The 22,102-nt window shown below is 42.3% G+C and overlaps 1 protein-coding gene across 3 annotated transcripts in view; it reads left to right on the forward strand.

Annotated features, from left to right (window-relative positions):
• Positions 1-22,102, forward strand: part of SEC16B (SEC16 homolog B, endoplasmic reticulum export factor) — a 379,445-nt gene that overhangs the window by 57,701 nt on the left and 299,642 nt on the right. For all 3 annotated transcript variants that reach the window (XM_082265600.1, XM_082265602.1, XM_082265601.1), the window contains exon 5: positions 6,875-6,950. In XM_082265600.1, coding sequence (XP_082121726.1) covers positions 6,875-6,950 — 76 coding nt within the window. The remainder of the gene's footprint in view (positions 1-6,874; positions 6,951-22,102) is intronic.

The raw sequence follows: 22,102 nt of genomic DNA on the forward strand, positions 1-22,102 counted from the left end.
AATGTAAACAGAAAAAAGCAACACACACTTTTTGTAGAGAACTTAAAAATTGATGCCCACATGCATAGGCAAGTGTGACATCATGGGCCTTCCACCAGGATACTGGGCACACTGTGGATCCCAGATCTCACAAGAACACAATTCTGTAGCATCTTTACGTGAGATTTAAATTCCTCAATGTCCCCAAGATAGAACTATACGGATATCTGTGACTTCATGCTCAACTAGGCATGAGTTGGGGTATAAAGTATGTATTTTTTAGTTTTCTTCATTTTTTTGTATTTTGTGGCCTTTTTTACATGAGGGTAAAGGTCTAATGCATTGTTGTGCTGTATTAGCAGTGATCACAAACAGTCTCACGTAACGTATCTTCAGTCTATGAAGGCCTCCTAAAGCCTTCCCCCAGTCTCCAGTAACTCCAATATGTTTGAAATCTTTGACCATCTCCTGCAGCATGTTTGCAGTCTCTGATCATCTCTTGTAAAATGACCATAATCTCTGGCCATCTTGTGTTTCATTTTTGCAGTCTGTGACCGCTTTCTGTAGCAATACGTTATTAGTGACCCTTTGGTGGTGTCAGGGGCCACGGGTAAGGCCCCTATGACAAGAAAATTGAATACTACTGGTTTAACTAAAAATCATACTTTGTATTTTGACAGTCTGCTTTAATCTAAGTAGATCCACTTTGGTCAAATTCTTCCCAAGGCTCTTCTGTTCTTCATTACACTCCATGCTGTCTTCAGACAAAGCTTCCAATTTTAAAGAGCATATTATATCACTTCTTGGCCAATCACACCACAATGGCAGTCCAGTAGAGGTAAAAAGACCATTGTGCAGTCCATGGTAAATTTGGAAATTTTGCATTGCAGAAATTTTTTGGACATACTTCAGGAGGAAGAGTTAAGAGCATATTAAAAAAAAAACCGTGATTTTTTACTTACAATAAATTCATTTCTCTGATGTTCATTGACAGACACAGCTCCTGATCTTCTTGACCATTGGGTTATGCTGCCCCCTACAGGAGTAGAACACTAGGCAGAAAAAAAGTCTGGCTACGCCAATGGGCAGTCCCAGGGGGTTTACTCCCTCTCTCTGCTATAAGTACTCAGTTTTGTTACAAGTAGGGATGATCGAACGGTTCGGGTCGACTATCAGTTCGAGCTGAACATTGGCTGTTCGAAATTCGGCCGAATTCCGAACTTTTTGCGGTAAAAGTTCGGAATTCGGCCACCAGAACTGCCCAGAATGCAATTGGACAGGAACTGGGCTTTAAAAGCCAGTGATTGGCCCAGAAACATCAGTAAAAGCAGATTGGAGTGACTAGGGGGTCCAGAGGCCAATCAGGAGTGAATACGCCCCCCATACGCCGCCCAGTATATAACATAGCCCCGCCAAATCTCTAGCACTGTAATAGAGAGGCTGTGCAATAGAGTGGAAGCATTTCTGTTACTCCTGCTGCTCCAGTGTCATTTTGCAATTATTAGTGTGAGGAAAGGGATATGCAGTGTAGTTAGGGTACTATATACCACTATAGTTAGATTCAATAATATAGTTTCTGTAGGGAAAGTGTTAAGTGTCAGGGTGACCGTAGTTTAGGGTGAACTGACTCTGCTATGCCAGGGTGACCAAACTCTTCCATGTCAGGGTGACTGCCAGAAAAAAAAGATAATTTTTCTTAGAATTTCAGTAGCGCAGGAATGGGGCTCCGCTCTTTTCACACCTGGGCGTTTTTGTTGCAGGCGTTTATTGGGCATTTTTTGGGCGTCTTTGGAGGCAGGCATGACATCTGAACTTCTGTATAGGGGTATATATACACACACACACATATATATATATATATATATATATATATATATATATATATATATATACACACATACACACATATAGGTGTGAAAGGAGCGGAACCCCATCCCTATGAAGAGTCCATTCTGGACTCTTCCAGTGTCCAGACCCCTAAACAGAAATTTTGCAGAGGACGCCTCCCCAGCCGGACTGGCTGGCATCCTTAGTGACCACTGTCCAATACAAGGGGATGAAGGATTTTCCCAGACAAAGCACCGAAGAACAAAGCCACCATATCAGGGACTCTTTCGTTCCCTGGCTCAGCCGGATTCTGATTGTCAAGAGACTGCGGATTCTTGTCCCATTTGGCCAAAATGTCCCTTGCAGGGACCTCGTATGGAACTGTGCAAATGGAACAACCTCAAAGGTAGACGCCCTCAGGCCCAGCACCCGCATGCAAGTCTGGAGGGATTACCATCTGCTGGACAGCAGGAGACGAAATACAGCCTGCAGTTTCTGGAGTTTGTCCAGAGGAAGGAGCACTCTGGTTAAGGCCGAGTCCAGAGAAAGACCCAGATAGTCCAGCTTTGTTGAAGGAACCAGAGCAAACTTCTTAAAATTCAGATAGTCCAGCTTTGTGGATGGAACCAGAGCAAACTTCTGAAAATTCAGAATTCAACCAAACACCCTCAAGCTCGTATGGTGATTTCCAGGTTTTTCCACCAGAGCAGTAGGAGACTCCGCTCGTAGAAGGAGGTCGTCCAAGTAGCCCAGTACCACAATCCCCCATTGGTGTAACAATGCTAGCACCGGGGGTCAACACTTTCTTGAAGACCTGAGGAACCAAGGCGAAACCAAATAGGGCCCATGTTTACTACGAGGGTCCTTGCCCTTGGTAGTCTGCGGAAGAAAGGTACTCTTCCCTCCGGTGAGACCTTTAATGATGTCATCCTGGGTATCACCAAATAGGTGATCTCCTTGAAAGGGAAGGCCAATCAAGGCCTTTCTAGAAGCCTGGTCCACAGATCAGCATTTGAGCCAAAAGACACGCCAAAGGACCACTGTCAAAAAAGAGAGCTGAGCCACTAGGAGAGCCGCATCCAGAGATACATCACAGGTAAACTGCAGCCCCTGAACCAGCTGGTCTGCCAGCTCTGAAAAAGTCTGGGACACCAGGGCAATGGTAAATATCAGCCTTAGTGCTGAACCAGCCAGTGTGTACATATTGTGGGCCACAGCCTCTGCCTCCCTGTCAGCCGGGTCCTTAAAGGCCGGAAACTCTTCGACCGGAATCATAGTTGGCTTGTTTAAACTGGAAACCGGAGGGTCCACCACCGGTGGAACAGTCCACTTCTTAGCTTAGCAAAATTGCTTAGGGACCCCAAGGGGACGCTTTGGTCATCCCCACTAATTTGTGACAATTCTGTCAAAATAGGAGGGGAAGGGGAACAATTTTTCTGCTCTGGATGGCTTGTGAATGCCAAAGGGAACCTCCGCTGCAGCTTCAGCTGCATCCTCCATCTTAAAGGTCTCACGCACAGCTACAATCAGTGTGTCCACTAGTGCCTTTTCGGACGCGGTTGCAGAAGTGGAGGAATCCTCCTCACTATCTGAGGATTCAGGGCGCGTGGTCGCAGACCCAGCAAGGTGACCCATGTCCGCGGTTGCCGAATCAGATTCCGGATCTGAGGAGACAGATGAGGTGCTTTTTGCCAGCCCGTCGCCCAAAAGCCACCTCCACCCGGGACATCAAGGACTCCAGGACCGCCATAAGTGCATAGATGGATGGATGGGACCCAGAGGGCCCCGCAGCCTTAGAGAGGGGAACAGGTGGGGAGTTGTGCTCCAAAGACTCCTTGAGTTACCAGGGGGACCCCACAAAGAAGTGTAAAACACTGCTAATGGACAACCCTCACCGCTCTGGCAGCCCACCCGGTTGTCAGACACAGAGCACCATTTGATCCTCAGTAGAGAGTGGACCCCATCAGACTCACTACCCTGCAGAAACCAGGCACTGCAGCTACCAGGAGAATCTGCACTGCATGAGTGGCGATCAGTAAATTAAAAAATCAGCACCAGGGGATGAGGAGGGGCTCCCACCACCGAAAAATTGCCACCGGACTACACAAACATGGCTGTCATGCATTAGGCACACAGGCTACAAGAAAATGGCAGCCCCATAAATCTCCCAGGGACCCAGACGGGCTCCCTAGGCCTCAAAAAATGGCACAGGCAGGAAAAGGAGCCCTGGCAGGAGCCCCAACCAAGTACAGCCCACCCCCCCCAGCCGATTGCTTGATCGTTGGCAGTGCGCCCCCCAACTCCCATCACCAGCACAGCACCCTGACCCCACCCTAGGCGGTGGACCAGGCCACCCCACCCTAGGCGGGGGACCAGGCCACCCCACAGCCCCAGTGTCAGTGAAAGGGGGGGGGGCGGATGGGGGGTGAGATGGCCCACAGGGACCACCAGACCGATGAGGGTAGTGCCTAACGGAAAGGAGGGGAACCCAGGGGTCTGACTATCCCATGGAGAGGCCCACGTCCACCTTAAAACCCTCCAGGGGGAGAGGGGGGACAGTTACTTACTATACCAGGAACCAGATGGACACTATTCCAGACAGAACTTCCTCCCTAGAAATGGGGGGGGCTGTCTGTCAGGAGGAACGCTGCAACTCGGGCCGAGACCCAGTCGTATGCGACCTCGCTAGGTGTTTAACTCACAGGCCAGCACCCGTCTGGTGGGGCTATGTTGCGGCCGACCTAGCATGGAGCTGAGCTCTGCGCATGCTCGCTGGCCAGACCGGGGTGACCCTGGATTTAGATTATCCACCCCGTCGCCCAGTCCGGCAGTTGATTGTAGATCTCACAGGAAAAAATACAGGAGAAAAAAATTCTAAAAAGAAAAAATTGCCAGGACCAGAGATCCCAGTAAGAAACTAGGTCCTTACTCCTGACTAGGCAGAAAAAAACTGAGTACCTATAGCAGAGAGAGGGAGTCTACATTTTTTTCTGCCTAGTGTCCTTCTCTTGTAGGGGGCAGTATAAACCAATGGTTAGAAAGTTCAGGAGCTGTGTCCGTCAATGAATGAAAGAGAAAAAAATATTTTCAGATTGGTCAACTACCTTTACCTGGATGACCCTCCAAGCTGAGTCTTGGGGAGAATGTTTCTAAAATGTTGCTGCTTAGTTTATCTCGCAGAGTATCGGACACCACCATAGGTAAATAGAAAGTGTTTTTATTTATTGAATAAAATAATTCACTATTCATGGTAAGGGCATCCTTTAACAACTTTGAAACAAATCCGATGGTAATGTTTCAGGATTGATTAAAAGTGGCAGTTCACTTTCAGTACTGTATATTTACAACTTCATGTTGCCATGAAAAATCTCAGAGATTTTCCATTACTTGCAGTCCCTAAAACTTTCAGGAAATGCACTTCCGACACTAATAGACTAATATAAATCAAAGAACAAATTATCAGTTTGATGTCAGTGAGTAGAAATCCATATGAATTAAGCTCTTTAGTTTTCAGTGACATGATTAGATTAGAATTTAGCACTGAACATACTTGAGTATGTTCTTTCTGTTTGAGATTTCTTTCTGTTCAGGTGGGACAGTGCTGTTTTAGAATAAATCTGTTTTATTCTTTTAAAAGGCATGTATCAGAAAAAATGTAAATGTCACAATTTTATTCCATGTAGTAACATCAAAGGCTGCTAAGATCCCATAGCTCTACAAGTAAAAGCAGGACTTCCATCACAGTTTCTTATAATACCTGATGGCTGGAGCCCAACCATTGACATACACTGAAGCCTATAGGGAGTCTATGTATTTTATGGTTGCATACTTGGGATCTGCTGGGGAATACAACAAGTAAAATCAATTAAGCAATGATAAATTACATTCAGTAAACAAGAAAAAGAGTTGTATGCAATCCACTGAAGGCAGATTCATCAAGATTTTCATCAATTATGGGCAGCTTTTAACCCCTTATCACATGATTCTGTGCTATGAAAGCAAAGCGTGTTTTCTAGAAAGGCTACTGTCTGCTCAGAGTAAGGCTGGTCATAGGTGGGTAGAATTTTGAACAATAATTCTTTAGTTTTCATTCAAAAAATTGTGTTTCCTTTTAAAATGGTAGTAAAGTATTTTTTTGCACTTGCACCTACAGATAAACCTATAATAATGCTTACCTTTAGATACAGTGAATATCTCCTAAACTTGCACTGTTTAGGAGATATTCACACTGTGTGTAGCTGGTGATGTCTCAGGCGCATGCGCTCTGATGTGATGGTATGCCCGTGTCGTCCCTTCAGAGCTCCATGTCGCGGTCGTGACTGCCGCACAATTAAACGGCCGGAGCACTCAAACCTAGAAGGAAAACCTTAGAATGAAGCTGCTTCATTCTAAGGTAAGTATTTCATAATGTGCTAGTATGCAATGAATACTAGCACAATATGCCAATGACTTGCAGAGTTTAAAAAAAAAAGTGTGGTTTACTACCACTTTAAAATTTGATTTTGGAATAAATGGACTTTACCAAATGAAAACCAAATATACTGTCAGAAATACGTTCATTCTAGAAAAATGTACTATGTTACTCCTTCGAATTTTCTAATCACTATGAAAACATTGATTTGGCCCATTAATGAAAAGAACAAATAACAAACTTTGTTAGAATCTTCTCAAGAATTTTCATTAGAAATTCTGCTCATTTTTAACCAGCTTGTGGGTAACACAGATGCTCAGAGCCTAATAGCACTTTTTGGTGGCATATTTTTTTGGCTGTTCTTAAGATAAGTAGAGAGACTTGGCTAGTGGGAATGCAGAGGTCATAGGATGGTATGCCAGGAAAATTAGAGCCATTCATTGATGTCTTCTCCTTGAGTCAGTTTAAAAAGAATCTTTAAATACAGTATACCATATTCTTGGGTTATGGAAAGAAATTAGAGCATGCTCATGCAATCAAAGGGATTTCATACAAATTATTTCTAAATGGATCCTCCTTTGTGAATCAGGGAGCACAGCACTGCATACTATCCTGTATTCTGTATGTCTTTCTGAGTTAGGTATGTTTTTTTTATAGGAATCAAAGATATGATGACATTAATGCTTGGCACTCCAGTAATACACGCTGCAGCTCTGCAACAGAAAAAATAGAGGTAAGATCTTCCTGGTACACATATCAACAAATAATTCCTACACATACCACATAGAAAGTATGCCTGTGTGTTCAGGTCTGCTATGAGGAAGGCGTAAAGCCGAAACGCGTCAGCATCTGTCATGTTGTCACCGCTATCCATGTTGGAATAAAGCATTTTACTTGGAAGAAGACTTTTCGTGTGCCGGCTTTATTCATATAACATTTGGTTTGGACGTTCAGCCTGAGCACCGACACTTAGCTCTTTATTTTCCCACAGTGCGGTGGAGCTAGGGTGAGTTACTGTTTGCGTGTTCAGGTCTATTCATTATGTCATTATTTTCATTTTTCTAGGCTTGATTCATTACATTTGGAAGGATTGGGAAACAGAGATTTCGGGCACAAGAGTTTTGTTAAAAAGATTTCTTTTATTCAACACAAACCTAAATATTTTAAAATCATAGAAAAATACAGGCAAATAATTGTGTATTAAGGACACAGTGAGACCACACAACAATGGTCTATGTTGTACAATATCTCAGTGCATAGAACTTATAAAAGTCGATTTACATACAGTTCAAAGTACAAGATCATTAGTAGTCATATAATCCTTGGAAACGTATTACTTGATATCAGAAGAACCGCCGACGGACACCCAAACAATATGGTGCCGGTCAGCGGGGTCGACTGAAAGTGTAAGTTAACATTCACCATGTAATATATGACCTTTGCTCGACATGTTTCGCTTTCTTAGACAAAAAAGCTTCATCTGGAGCATATCATTTCTTTTGTCTGTGTGAAAAATAACAGTATTTAGATAGATTACATATATATGTTACCTTATTTTCAGTATGTTAAAATTACAATTGCATATCATTTATCTTTCCTTTTAATTACATATAATCGTCTTACACCTCTCAGATAAGTCCTTCTATTTTTACAATATCAACACAATATAACATTGGGTCTTAAGTTGCATTCAGACACTAGAGGAGTTTTGGGGGAAAGAACGGAGGCTGCCAATAGTGAGTATATGTGGGGATCCATGCTGTAGTTATAGTATAAGCATATATATCCTATTTATATACCTGGTAAATGGACAGAAAAATGTATACATACCTGTACATATAGTAATCAGGCACATATCTCAATTTCCATAGAGAATTCTTTAACGAGGAGGACTGTGCGTTTTGGGAAGCTCAGAAAAAGGCAATGTGTAGTGACATAGTAGTGAGGGTAGTCACTCCATGTCTCATATCTGGGTGGATGAGAGCAGAAAAACAATGTTTCTCAGAATAGTAAGCGTTTTTATTCTATGATATCACTTTAAGGGAAAGCCCATAGGAATGCTAAACCATAAGCTCAAGTGTTTTAAAATGGTAAAGTCAGTATGCCTCATGCTTGTTATAAGAGTGTGTAAGTACCTATAGAGCCCATAGACCATCTGCCCTAAAAGGGGGGCAACAGAAAAGCCACATAGTCATTCTGGACCGTAAGAGTAGACAGGTGCCATGCGTTTATAAACGATTATACACCAACATACAGAGTTTACCCATTCGTGTATGGGCTACCCCTATAGTAAAATATATATCATGTATATTGATTTGCTTTCACATATGTGAATATGTGTGTGTAATCAATTTAGTATCCGACCCACCCTCCTCTATAATAGTAGGGGGGTGACCAGGGTTATATATAGATAAGTAGTTGCTACATAGGGTCCAAGATGAGTACATGCAAAGCGTACTTAGAATAGACATAGGTAATAAACATAGTGGTAAATATATAGAGTGCCACCCAAAATGATAGATCCCTATGCAGTACGAAAGTTCCAAACATACACAGACACCTTAGCAATGCTCACCAAACTTAGGAAGGACCAGAGCTTAAATGTAGGGAGCGTGTCTCCTCTGCTTGTATGTCGGCTGTTAAGCACAGTAAGATTAAGGTGAATTCCCGGATATCACAAAAGTGTAATGCTACAGTATTAGTACTGGCCATATACAGCTTACCCCTTGCCACGCTGTTCCCAGCTTCCGCACAGTCCTCACCGGATGGGGAACCTCCACCATACCAGGGCTTGTAAATGGCGCCCTTAAGTAGCATGGATCCCGGGCGGTTCGTCAAACGGACGTCACCGCCCCGGCCACTCCCACCGGACATCGCTCGAGAGCCCACGCGGGGACACCCCGGCGAGGCTCTCGGCTTAGTCACAGGTGTGTGCAGACTATACAGAGGCAGGAAGTGCCTCCGTAGTCCGCTCAGGTGCCACAGGAAGTTCCGCCCGGAAGGGGCGGGACTGACCTGCGGCCTATCTGGCCGCACATATCTCACTGATGAGGCCGACCTCCATGCTTACCCACACTGCCCCCACAGGATCGGTCCGCAATTACATGAGAATTCTAATTGCCTGAAATGAAAAAACAACACAACAGAGACAGAAATTATATATTTAAAAAATACAGATATAAAAGCATATTTCACTAAGGTACAAAGATGTTCCTGGTGAAACCAGGAGATATATATCGGTAACATGTTTGTTTATCAAAAATTATTAATATAACCATGTTTATTTTTTGACATTAACCACTAGTCAGGGCGTTCAATAGTGACAGCCCTAATGAAAGGACAGGGGCTGAACTGCCCCCTACTAGAAACACTTCCATACTTCAAACCCCAAGAGAAAGTTGCATATTTTGACTTATTATAAATCCTCAAGATCATAATATTGATGAAATAGGGATTATAGCACAAAAAACTGTTTGTTATACATAAGAAAGGAAGAGGGATATATGTGCCATAAGACCTATTTGATGTGAAGAGGTATCAGAATAATTGAATATATGTAGATACGGGGGGAGGATGACCACGCCAAAACCAAGCCGACACCCTGGCCCATATATCCCACAAAGGGCCATTATCGTAACCCGAGTATACTACTCGAGGTCAATTAGGTCTGTTGGCATTAGGTAAGCGAGGAAACCTTCACAGAAAGGGTTTGTACGACTGTGTTTCGTTTAACCCAGGTCTATAAGTGGCATTGAGACGCTCTATCCAGAGAGTCTCTCTCTGGAGAATTTTTTTGTCCCAGTTGCCACCCCGAGGATCTTGAGGAATAACCTCAAGCACATAAAATCTTGCCTTTTTGGGATTGAACCTGTGGTATAGGTCAAGGTGTCTGCTCACGGGCGTGATCATCCTTCCCCCTGCTGATACGTACACATGCTCATTTATCCTTTGGCGGAGCTCTCTTATAGTTTTACCTATATAGAACATGCCGCAGGTACAATGCATCATGTATACCACTCCACGTGTGCTACAGTCGGCTCGAAATTTTGGAGCAAATGTCTCCCCATTAGGTAAAGTGTATTCAGTATTCTCCTCTATCCAAGGACATAAAGCGCATTTGCGACATTTATAAGTACCTCTACCTGTTGTTACTTTATTTCTAATGGGTTGATAGTGGCTTGTTGTTAGTTGATCTCTTAAAGATCTTGTTCTCCTGAAAACAATTTGGGGATGTTTGCCCACGTATTTGTTTATAACCGGATCATCACGAAGAAGATGCCAGTTCCGTTCAAGAATATCTCTCAATACTTTTTCATGAGCGGAGTATTTGGTTATTAGTTTAACTGTTGATTGCGTGTTTGGAGGTTTGGCTCTAAAGATGAGGCTGTTTCTATTTTGAGAAAACGCTTTGTTGAAAGCTGTTCTCAACAAACGCTTACTGTATCCACGAGCCATTAGGCGTTCTCGTAAAAGGTTAGCCTGTATTTTGAAATCGTTATCAGATGTGCAATTACACCGTAGGCGTATGTATTGGGCGTATGGAATACTACGTATAAGCGCCCCTGGGTGGGCGCTAGACGCATGTAATATTACATTCCCTGACGTCTCCTTTCTGTATAGGTTAGTCGTCAGGTGTCCATCCACATGTTTGAGTACCGTTAGGTCAAGGAAATTAACACTCGAGTTACTGATGGTAGATGTTAACTTCAAGTTGAAGTCGTTTATATTTAGTTGGGCAATAAACTCATCTAGCATTGATTTTGAACCTGTCCAGACAGCAAAAATGTCGTCTATATAACGAAACCAGATTGCCACAGATGAAAAAAAGTGGGATAAATTTTCATCTGATGTAATTTGTCGCTCCCACCCCCCCAGGGTACAGGTTGGCGTAGGCCGGGGCACAACAAGTGCCCATGGCCACGCCCTGCACCTGGAGGTAGTGGGACCCGTTGAAAGTAAACCAGTTGTGTTTCAAAATAAACAATAGAAGTTCCAAAATAAAATCACAAAATGGCCAAGTGTGATGGTCTTGCTCATATAAGAACGTGCGAATCATCCCGACGCCCTGCTCGTGAGGGATACTGGAGTATAATGCCTCCACATCCAAAGTCACGAGCAGGGCGTCGGGAGGAACCACCATATCTTCAATCATTTTTAAAAACTCGAGTGTGTCCTTGACGTATGACGGTAACCGCACTACATGTGGTAGTAAATAATAATCGATCAAACGACTCGCATTTTCAGTTAGACTTCCAATGCCCGATACAATAGGCCTACCTGGTGGAGAAGTTAAATTTTTATGGGTTTTTGGGAGTGAATAGAATGTCGCCTGTCTCGGAAATTTGTTGTTAAGAAAATTATAACAGTCTTTATCTATAAGAGCCAATTGATATGCACGTCCGATTATATCCAAATACTCTGCTTTAAATTCTGTAGTAACCGATGGGGATATCTTTTTGTACCATGTACGATTTGAGAGGATATTAAGGCACATTTTTTCGTATCCCTCTCGAGTCATCAATACTAGGTTACCACCCTTATCTGAGGGTTTGATAACCAAGTCTGTATGGTTTCTTAGTTTGTTAAGCATCTGTAGTTGTTGTTTAGAAAGATTATTTTGTGTTGATTTTAGCTCACAATTTTTAATCTCACCTACCACTGTAGTCAAAAAAGCCAAAAGGTTAGGATTTGTAGTCAAGTCAGGGAAATTATTGGATTTTGGTTTGAAGGGGACCTGTCTTGGATTTACTGTCTTTGTTTGTATAGGTTGATCGGGGGACTGGGAATCCGGAAGACTGCCTTCCTCCAATAGTAAGATTAAATCCCGTAGAACACGGAATTCTTGCATTGTATAATGTTTTATTTTTTCTGAAATTTCTTTATCTTGTGTATTACGTTGTCTTTCTGGGTCGTAGATATGTTTATACGTCAAGTTCCTTATGAACATATAGACGTCCTTTATGGTCTCATATCTATCCATAGGAGTAGATGGGCAGAACGTGAGGCCAAGTTCAAGGACCTCTTGTTCTTGGGGGGAGAAGTGATAAGGGGTTAAGTTAATGATCGATAATTTTAGGTGGGAAGGCTTGATTCATGTAGACCTGCCTTTCTCACTTTTTTACCCTGTTGGAACCCATGAAATAACTTTCAGGTTTCAGGGAACCTCTGCATAAAATTATTGTATGTACAGCTCACAGTACATTCATGTAATATTCATCTGTTAAGTGTACCTTGCGTGGTTTTCCTCCACCCCCCCACCAACTTTAAAGTGGTTCTAAAGCCTGGACACTGCCCCCCCCCCTGCTCCCCTATACTCTTCATCCAATGCTGTGCCTGTCTCCAGCGGCTCTCTCCTCTTTCCACTCACAGAGACATTAACAGGAGCAATTGGCTCCTGCTGTTAATCAAATCCTGTGAGTAGAAAGCGTGGGGTGAGGGGGATTAGGGCGGGGAGGATGGGGAGGGTTAATAGGGTGGGGCAGAGTTGTGTTGTGTGTGTCAATAGACACACACAGCCTGATTCATGATCAAGCCTGCATGTCTGCCCCTATGGCTTCAGTTTTTTGGGATGTTTTTTTCTTTTTTTTCTTTTACCTTATCTTTGTAGGCTTTAAAGTCTTCCCTCCAATTTTACATTGGCAGAGCTTGTTCTCTCAAGTCAGCTGACAGCCCTTGGGTGAACATTGGGGATGGTAATTTAGGAAGGAGAAGCTGACTTTATTACCTTACTGTGTTCCACTCCTTACAATGCATCAGTCAACTGTGACATGCCAAGGTTAAACAATTATCTCCTTTTTTTTTTTTTTTAGTTCTCTCAGAACGTCTTGTGACCAGTCCCTGGTCTAGGGAATTACAAATGAGAATGTATATTGCTAAAATAAAAGTTAATTTAATTTATAACTAAAATATAACACTAATATATATTTTGAGTTATAGATCCAGTTTGTACAAATTTTCAAATTTCTCTTCTGAAAGGGTTAGTTTACCTTTACCAAAAAACTGCCTATGCAGACAAGGGACATATGTAGATGAAAACAAGCTGTGCAGTTTTGACCAACACTTACTAATGCCCTTACTATAGGTATGGACCAGTGATGGCAATTCTTGGCACCAAATATGTTTTGGAACTACATTTCCCATGATGCTCATGCACTCTGCAGTGAAGTTGAGCATCATGGGAAATGTAGTTCAAAAACATCTGGGATGCCAAGGTTCGCCATCACTGGTATAGACCATTTACGTACCTCATATAGTCTGACCTGAAAACTACCAAGACGTTGCTAAGAGAGGCCCACCTATAATTCTTCACCTTCACCATCACAGGAATGAACTCTTTCTCTGATTCAGACCTCCTGCCCTTACATACGCTTTTTCTCTCCTGATGCAGTAACTTTGTGCCCAGAGTTTTAGTGCTCACTGCTGTGATGGTGAAGATGAACAATAAAAGCTGGGCCTCTCTTAGCAACATTCTAGCAACGTCCTGTTTTCAGGTTGAGGTTCATGGGGTATGTAAATGGCCAACACCTATAGCAAGGTCATTATTCAACTTTAGTCAGAGCTGCACAGTTTGTTTTTTTCTACAGATGCCCCTTATCTGCATAGGCAATTTTTGGCAAAGGTGAACTAACCCTTTAAGTGCCGGTTCACACTACCACGGCACGACTTCGGGGGGCGACTTGTGAAGTCGCGTGCACCGCGACTTCGGCGCGACTTGCAGGGACTTCACATAATGGAAGTCAATGCAAGTCCCTCCGATGTCGCCCCGAAGTAGTACAGGAACTATTTTCTAAGTCGGAGCGACTTGAGTCACTCCTATTAGAACGGTTCCTGTAGTACAGAATGGACCGCGACTTGTAAGGCTGACCAGTCGCCTGACAAGTCACGGTAGTGTGAACCGACACGGGTTTCTGTTTTGTTTTAACATATTTTATGGGAAACAATAACACTTTGTGACATTGGTAGTTCCCTTTGATGTAGAGAGTAGAGATACAATAAACTGATTTGATTATTCGATGGGCTATTACAATATAGTGGCTAAAGTAGTAAACTTACATGCCTTTCAAAATTGAAAATAAATTCTTGAGATGGATGCAGGACACACAGCCACAGAACATCTGCTCTGTGATCCCTGTTTGGGTAATCTAGTGATTTGGAAATGCGCATTTGAGAATTTCCACTGCAAGATCCTTGCTTTTTCCTACATGCAGCATGATAAAACAATTTCAGTTCCAAGGGGTTCTAATCAGATTCAAACCTGTTTTTGAAAACTTTGACACTAATTATTCTCTAGTTCAAGATAAGAGTTAGGAGGGCTAACACCTAGAGATAGCACAGGACAGATTTAAGCTTCTGACATGATCAACAGGCAGTGGACCATCCTGGGTACAACCACTGTGGTGATTTAGGACACACCCTCCTAATATATGTATATGGGGTTACTAATAGAGGGTTTGATGGGTGGGGGTTTGCTGGGGAAAGAGCAATTATGCTGGTCGGGGGGGGGGGGTTCATATTGCCACAATTGCCATTTATTGTTACAGTTATTTGTTTGATGTCCACATATTGTCTTCATTTACAGCTTGCTGTCCTCATAGCCACAATTGCTCATATGTTGCCCCTATATAGTCAAAAATGCCCATTTGTTGCCTACCTATTGTGACTTCTGTGCCTTTGCTATTCGCATATTGTCACGGTTAGCTGTTACAGTGGTCCATCGAGTCTGCTCCCTTTAAAAAAAAAAATGTATTTATACATGTTTTTGTATTTTTTGTTTTTTTTATTGACTTTTTTTGTCTGAGTATATTATTATTCTTAATAATATACAGGATTTAGTTTATGCATCACTTTACAATGTAGAGGGTTGACAGTACAATTAAAATACAGGTCATTCCAGAAAAATAGGAGGGCCCTGTTCATGGAGCTTACAATCTAAAGGGTAGGGGAGGTGGTAGAAAAGGTAATAGCTAGGGGCATGATCTGATGGAGGGGACTTGGGTACAGTTCGTAGGTGGAATATAGATCTACACTGTATTACCAAAAGTATGGGGATGCCTGCCTTTACACAAACATGCATTTTAATGGCATCCCAGTATTAGTACGTAGGGTTCAATATTGAATTGGCCCACCCTTTGCAGCTGTAACAGCTTCAACTATTCTGGGAAGGCTGTCCACAAGGTTTAGGAGTGTGTCTTTGGGAATGTTTGATCATTCTCCCAGAAGCGCATTTGTGAGGTTAGGCACTTATGTGGACTTAAAGGTCTGGCTTGCAGTCTGCACTCAAATTCATCCCAAAGATGTTCTATCGGGTTGAGGTCAGGACTCTGTGCAGGCCAGTCAAGTTCCTCCACCCCAAACTCACTCATCCATGTCATCCATGAAATTGTCCAAAATGTCTTGGTATGCTGACCCTTTAAGAGTTCCCTTCACTGGAACTATGGGGCAAAACCCAACCTCTGAAAAACAACCCCACACCATAATCCCCTCTCCACCAAATGATTTGAAACAATGCACAAAGCAAGATCCATAAAGAAATGGATAAGCAAATTTGGGGTGGAGGAACTTGACTGGCCTGCACAGAGTCCTGACCTCAACCTGATAGAACACCTTTGGGATGAATTAGAGGGCAGACCACAACCTAGACATTCTCTCCAACATCAGTGCTACAATCGGGTGGTCTTTTTATTCTGGATTTGTATGTTTCGGGGGTAACCAAGGGATTAGTTGTATTATCGTCTCAGAGTACGCTTGTTTTAACTGTACCCAGGCCTTACTGTTCTGATTTGAGTTCCAGTCCACTATCCTTGTGAAGTGGTAAGCCATGTAATACTTATGCATGTCGGGCAGGCCTATGCCTCCTTGTGATTTGGGTAAGATAAGTAAGGCATAGCTGAGTCTAGGGCATGTGTGTCCCCAAAGGAAGGAAGTACATATTCTGCGTAACGTCGTGAAGAAAGCTTTGGGTGATTAAAAAGGTACTATTTGCAATATATATATGAGAGACGGGGACTACGTTCATTTTAATAATAGCAGCCCTCCAGAACAATGAAAAGAGCCCTTTGTGCCATTTTTGTAGATCAGTTTGAATGTCCTTTAGTATGGGTAGATAGTTTAATGAATAGAGGTCAGTGAGAATTTCTAGGAGTTGGATCCCAAGGTAAGTTATTGCCCTCTTCTGCCATTTAAAGGGAAAGTTAGCTTTACAGAAAGCCACTTCTCAGGAAGGTATCATTAAGATCGAAAGATTTGGTGAAGTTGATCTAAAGATTAGAAAAAAATGTTGCATTGTTCAAAAACCTTTAGGAGGCTTGGTATAGAGGAATGGGGCTCAGTCAGAAACAACAGAATGTCAACTACTAAAGCCGCTAACTTATGTGTGTCCTGCTACCTCGATCCCTCTAATGCTGTGGTTCGCTCTAATGCATTGCAGTAATGGTTCCAGTGTTAGAACAAACAGGATTGGTCCCGTATGAGATATGGAAGGCATTCGATAGGTGGCCATTTATTGGGACCCTGGCGATAGCATTAGAGTAGAGAGCTAGAATAAATAATGTAATGCCATTGTAATCCAGAACTGCTTTCATAAAGTCCCAGGCCACCCTATCGAATGCCTTCTCCGCATCTAATGAAAGTAAAAATCCTCTATGCTTGGTTCTGGTCAGCCAGTAGTGTAAGTCTATAGTTTTTAGGGTGTTATCTCTGGCTTCCCTTCCAGGGATAAAGCCCACTTGATCATTGTTTATTAGAGTCGGTATAAAGGGTGATAGGCAGTTTGCCGGAATCTTTGAAAAAGTATTTAAGTCTACATTTAGTAAGGAAATGGGCCTATAATCTAGTGGAACATGGAAGCTAGTTTCAGGGTAATAAAGTTAAATTAATTTAGACAGTGCCCTAGGGCAAACAACCGTTCTTCCACCACCCTCCTGAACCCTCTTTTACGTTATTTGGAAATTAATATACGTTTTTAAGCAAATTTAAAGTGAACCTTTGTTGACTTTTGTACAAGTTATTTTAGTTTATTGATAAATCAATAAAACATAATGTTAAAGTGCTCTAAGCTGCATGCTGATATGGAAAAACAGACGCCTGCACATCACATGTATTGTAGCGCTCTCCAGGATCGCTAAAGCCTAGGAAGCTCTAATACGCAAATAACCAATTGCAAAACTCCAGAGGTGGGAGGAGTCAACACAACCTCAGCAACCAAAGTCACTGTTTGCATAATCATTTTCCACTGGTTTTAGGTCTGTGATTTAACATGCCGGTACTTTTAGGTGCCTGCTTTAAGTATCTGCCTGCAGCTCAGAATATTTTTTTTTAATGCTATCTTATTATTTATTTTTCAAAAGCAAACTGAATAACACATTTAGATGCCTGCTTTACATATCTGCCTGTGGCTCAGGACATTTTATAATATTTTTTTATTATTGAATTCTCAGTAAGAAACCTAGTACCAACTTTAACCATCTGCTCACATATCTGGATACTTTAGGGACGTGAATATTAACAGTTTATGTTATTTAGCAAATACTAAATATATAATAAATAATATTTAATGAAATCAAAGGAAAATGTGAACAAGAAGCACTTTGTTAAAGTATAAATAAATGCAAAACTTTTTTTAGTTTTAGATACAGTGGATAGAATTTGGAGCCCTGCCAGGTTTTTATTACTGTCTGTTCCCTGTTAGGAATATTCATTCTCTCTGTTTACCCTTATCACCAACAGTAGGGATGGGCAAACATTTCGACCCAAGGATGAGTCTGGGCCAAACATTTGCCTGTTCGGCCATTTGCCGAACACCCGAATTTGCATGGTGTTCGCCAGGTGCTCGCCCCGATGAACACCCTGCAATGCACTGAGCCCTGAACAGTGCATTCTGAGCCCCGATTGGTAAAAACTTTGCCAAACCAGGGCGCAGTGTAAGCTGGTTGTTAGGAAATGGGGCTAGGAAGCCGGCCGTGGTGTCCCTAACAACCGATGAGTCATCAGCTGACAAAGGGTTTCCCCGCTGACAGCTGGACAAAAAAACCCCCAAAGTGCCAGTAATAAAAATAAAGAAAAAAACAGAGTGGGGTCCCCCTCCCCCCAGTCCATACCAGGCCCTTCGGAAGAGAAGGGAAATCTTCCAGTGGGGACACTAGTTCAGGTGACAATCAGGTATTCACGCATTTTAGAAAAATTTCCTGTTTTGGTTATGGGACAGGAAGTGAATCTCCCCAATGGGACACAGATGGCAAAAAAAAAAATATCCAAGGTTTATAACCCTGCCTTTGCTCTGTTCAAAGTGAAAATAAAAGATAAAAGTTTTGCTGTCAGCTTTAACACTGAAACACAGCAACAAATGCATGTGTACAACCTCCTGTGGCTGCATGTCATGTTTTTGGTGGGCAGTCAGGGGACAGTAAAACCATGGCTCAACCACCTGTCTTTATCAACCCCTTGCCACCCGTGTAAACAATGCCTTAGGAACTGATATGCGTTTAGTTAGTGGCTGTGGATATTTTGTTTGCTTAAAATGATTTTAAAGGTTCATTTTTTATTTAAAAAAAAATAACAAACCTGTTATACTTACCTACTTTGTGCGAAGGGTTTTACACAGAGCAGCCCATATCCTCCTCTTCTGGGGTGCCCCAGTGGCTCTTCTGGCTCCTCCTCTTCAATGGGCGCCCCCACAGAAAGCCGCTTTCCATGGGGGGACGCTGCTATAAATCTATCCAATGAGGACCCGAGACATCAACTGGAGCTGCTGGGCTCGTGCTCGTCGCTGGAACATTTGGGTTCAGGTAAGAATACCAAGGGTATCTGGGGGACAGCTGCAACCAAGAAGGTTTTGAGACTTTGAGACTTTGCAACTCCTTTAATTCTATGGACTTGCTGTAGAAAGCCCTCCTGCATGGAACCTATGTTTGTTTGCTGCATTGCTGAAAAAAGTGCAGGACAATCCTATTTGGACTGTTCCTGGGTGTCCCTGTCTTGTGTATGGTTTACTGCTGCCACTACCAGACAAGCTTGTCTCCTTACAATATACTGTATACTGTGTACATAGACACTGTGTGTGTGTGTGTATATATATATATATATATATATTCTATTACTAAAAGTATTGGGACGCCTGCCTTTACACGCACGTGAACTTTAATGCCATCCCAGGTCTTAGTCTGTAGGGCTCAATATTAAGTTGGCCCATACTTGCAGCTATAACAGCTTTAACTCTTCTTGGAAGGCTGTCAACAAGGTTTAGGAGTGTGTCTTTGGGAATGTTTGACCATTCTTCCAGAAGCGCATTTGTGTTCTATCTTTGTGTACTGGTGTTCCCACAAAGTTGGGAGCATGACATTGCCCAAAATGTCTTGGTATACTGACGCCTTATTAGTTCCCTTCACTGGAACTAAGAGTCCAAGCCCAACCCCTGAAAAACAACCCCACACCATAACCCCCCCCCCTCCACTAAATGATTTGGACCAGTGCACAAATCAAGGTCCAAAAAGACATGAATGAGTGAGTTTGGGGTGGAGGAACTTGACTGGCCTGCACAGAGTCCTGACCTCAAGCCGATAGAACACCTTTGGGATGAATTAGAGCAGAGACTGCAAACCAGGCCTTCTCGTCCAACATCAGTGCCTGAGTTCACAAATGCGCTTTTGGAAGAATGGTCAAACATTTCCATTGACGCACTCCTAAACCTTGTGGACAGCCTTCCTACAAGAGTTGAAGCTGTTATAGCTGCAAAGGGTGGGCTAACCCAATATTGAACCCTACAGTTCATGTGCGTGTAAAGGAAGGCGCCCCAGTACTTTAGACAAAAATAGTGTGTGTATGTGTGTATATATATATATATATATGTAGCACTACTCCCATGGGAGCTGCTGTGTGTGGGTTCCCCTGGGTTAAAATCTAGGTTTTATTTTGAACTTTGATAGGAGAAGGTAATGAGTGGGACACTCCAACTTAAAGAACTATGCACAATTGGCGGGGACAACTTGAATAAAGCTGAATAGCTCTGAGTAACGCTGAATAGAGCTAGTCATGGCTAGGCCGCTGCTTCACTTTTCCCTTGGCTGTGAATGAAGTAATAGAGCTTCCTGAGGTAAACTGTATCCTTAGGTAAGCTGTACTCTGAGGTAGACTGTGCTGCTGAACAACTTCAGGGCCCTTCCTGGCACCCCCATTTGTGCCTAATCTTCAGGGTTAACTACTTGGCACCCCCTTTTACTGTAACAATCTGTGTGAGCTGGCTCCTTGATAACCTGACTTCTCTGGAATGGTCCCCTCTCCTAGGCAGACCCTTGAGCAGATCCCTCAGTATTCACGATACTGTTTTACCCAAAGTCTTCTGCCCAACAGCTCCACTGGTCAGCACACTCCACTGGTCTTGAGACACTAAAAAGTCAGGAAAGTACAAATACCCCCCAAATGACCCCTTTTTGGGAAGTAGACATTCCAAGGTATTTAATAAGGGCATGGTGAGTTTTTTGAAGTTGTAATTTTTTCCCACAATTTTTTGCAAAATTAAGATTTTTTTTTTCTTTTTTTTTTTTTTTTTACAAATTGACGTATTAACAGGTTATTTCTCTCACACAGCATATATATACTTGCAACTACACCCCAAAACACATTCTACTACTCCTCCTGAGTATAGCGATAACACAAGTGTGAGACTTTTTCACAGCCTGGCCACATACAGAGGCCTAATATCCAAGTAGCACCCTCCGGCATTCTAGGAGCATAAATTTCACATATAATTTCCTGACAACCTATCGCACTTTTGAAGGCCCTGGAGCACCAGGACAATGGAAACCCCCATAAAATTACCCCATTTTGGAAAGCAAACAGCCCAACGTATAATTTTTGAGGCATAATGAGTCTTTTGAATATGTCTTTTTTTCCACAAGTTTTTGGAAAATGTGGAAAGAAAATTAAAACGCATTTTTTTACACAAAGCTGTCCATTTATGCAATATTTCTAACACATAGCATGTACATAGCAAAAATTGCACCCCGAAATACATTCTGCTATTCCTCCTGAGTATGGCGATACCACATGTGTAACACTTTTACACAGCTTAGCCACATACAGACGCCTAACATCCAAGTAGCACTTTACACAAAGTTGTCCATTTATCCACTTTAAGACTGGGCCTATTTTTGACACTTGGTGTTTACAAGCTAAAACCATTTTTTTTGCTAGAAAACTACTTAGAACCCCCCAACATTATATATTTTTTTTTAGCAGAGACCCTAGAGAATAAAATGGCGATCGTTGCAATATTTTTTATCACACCATATTTGCGCAGCAGTCTTCCAAATGCAATTTTTTTGAAAGAAATTCACTTTTTTTAATTAAAAAATAAGAAAACAGTAAATTTAGCCCAATTTTTTCCCATAATGTGAAAGATAATGTTACGCCGAGTAATTAGATACCCAATATGTCATGCTTCAAAATTGTGCACGCTCACGGAATGGCGCCAAACATTGGTACTTAAAAATCCCCATAGGCAACATTTTAAAAATTTCTACAGGTTACCAGCTTAGAGTTACAGAGGAGGTCTAGCACTCAAATTATTGCTCTCGCTCTAACGATCGTGGTGATACCTCACATGTGTGGTTTGAACACCGTTTACATATGTGGGCGGGACTTGCGTATGCATTCGCTTCTGCACGCGAGCTAACGGGGACAGGGAACTTTCATTTTTTTTTTCCTATTTATTTTATTTATTCATTTTTTATTTTTACACAGTTTTTAAAAAAAAAATGTTTTGATAATTTTTATTCCTATTACAAGGAATGTAAACATCCCTTGTAATAGAAATAGGCATGACAGGTCCTCTTTATTGTGAGATCTGGGGTCAAAAAGACCTCACACCTCACAACTACACTATAAAAGAAA

Source organism: Pelophylax lessonae (assembly GCF_965119305.1).
Source record: "Pelophylax lessonae genome assembly, chromosome: 8".
NCBI lineage: Eukaryota > Metazoa > Chordata > Amphibia > Anura > Ranidae > Pelophylax > Pelophylax lessonae.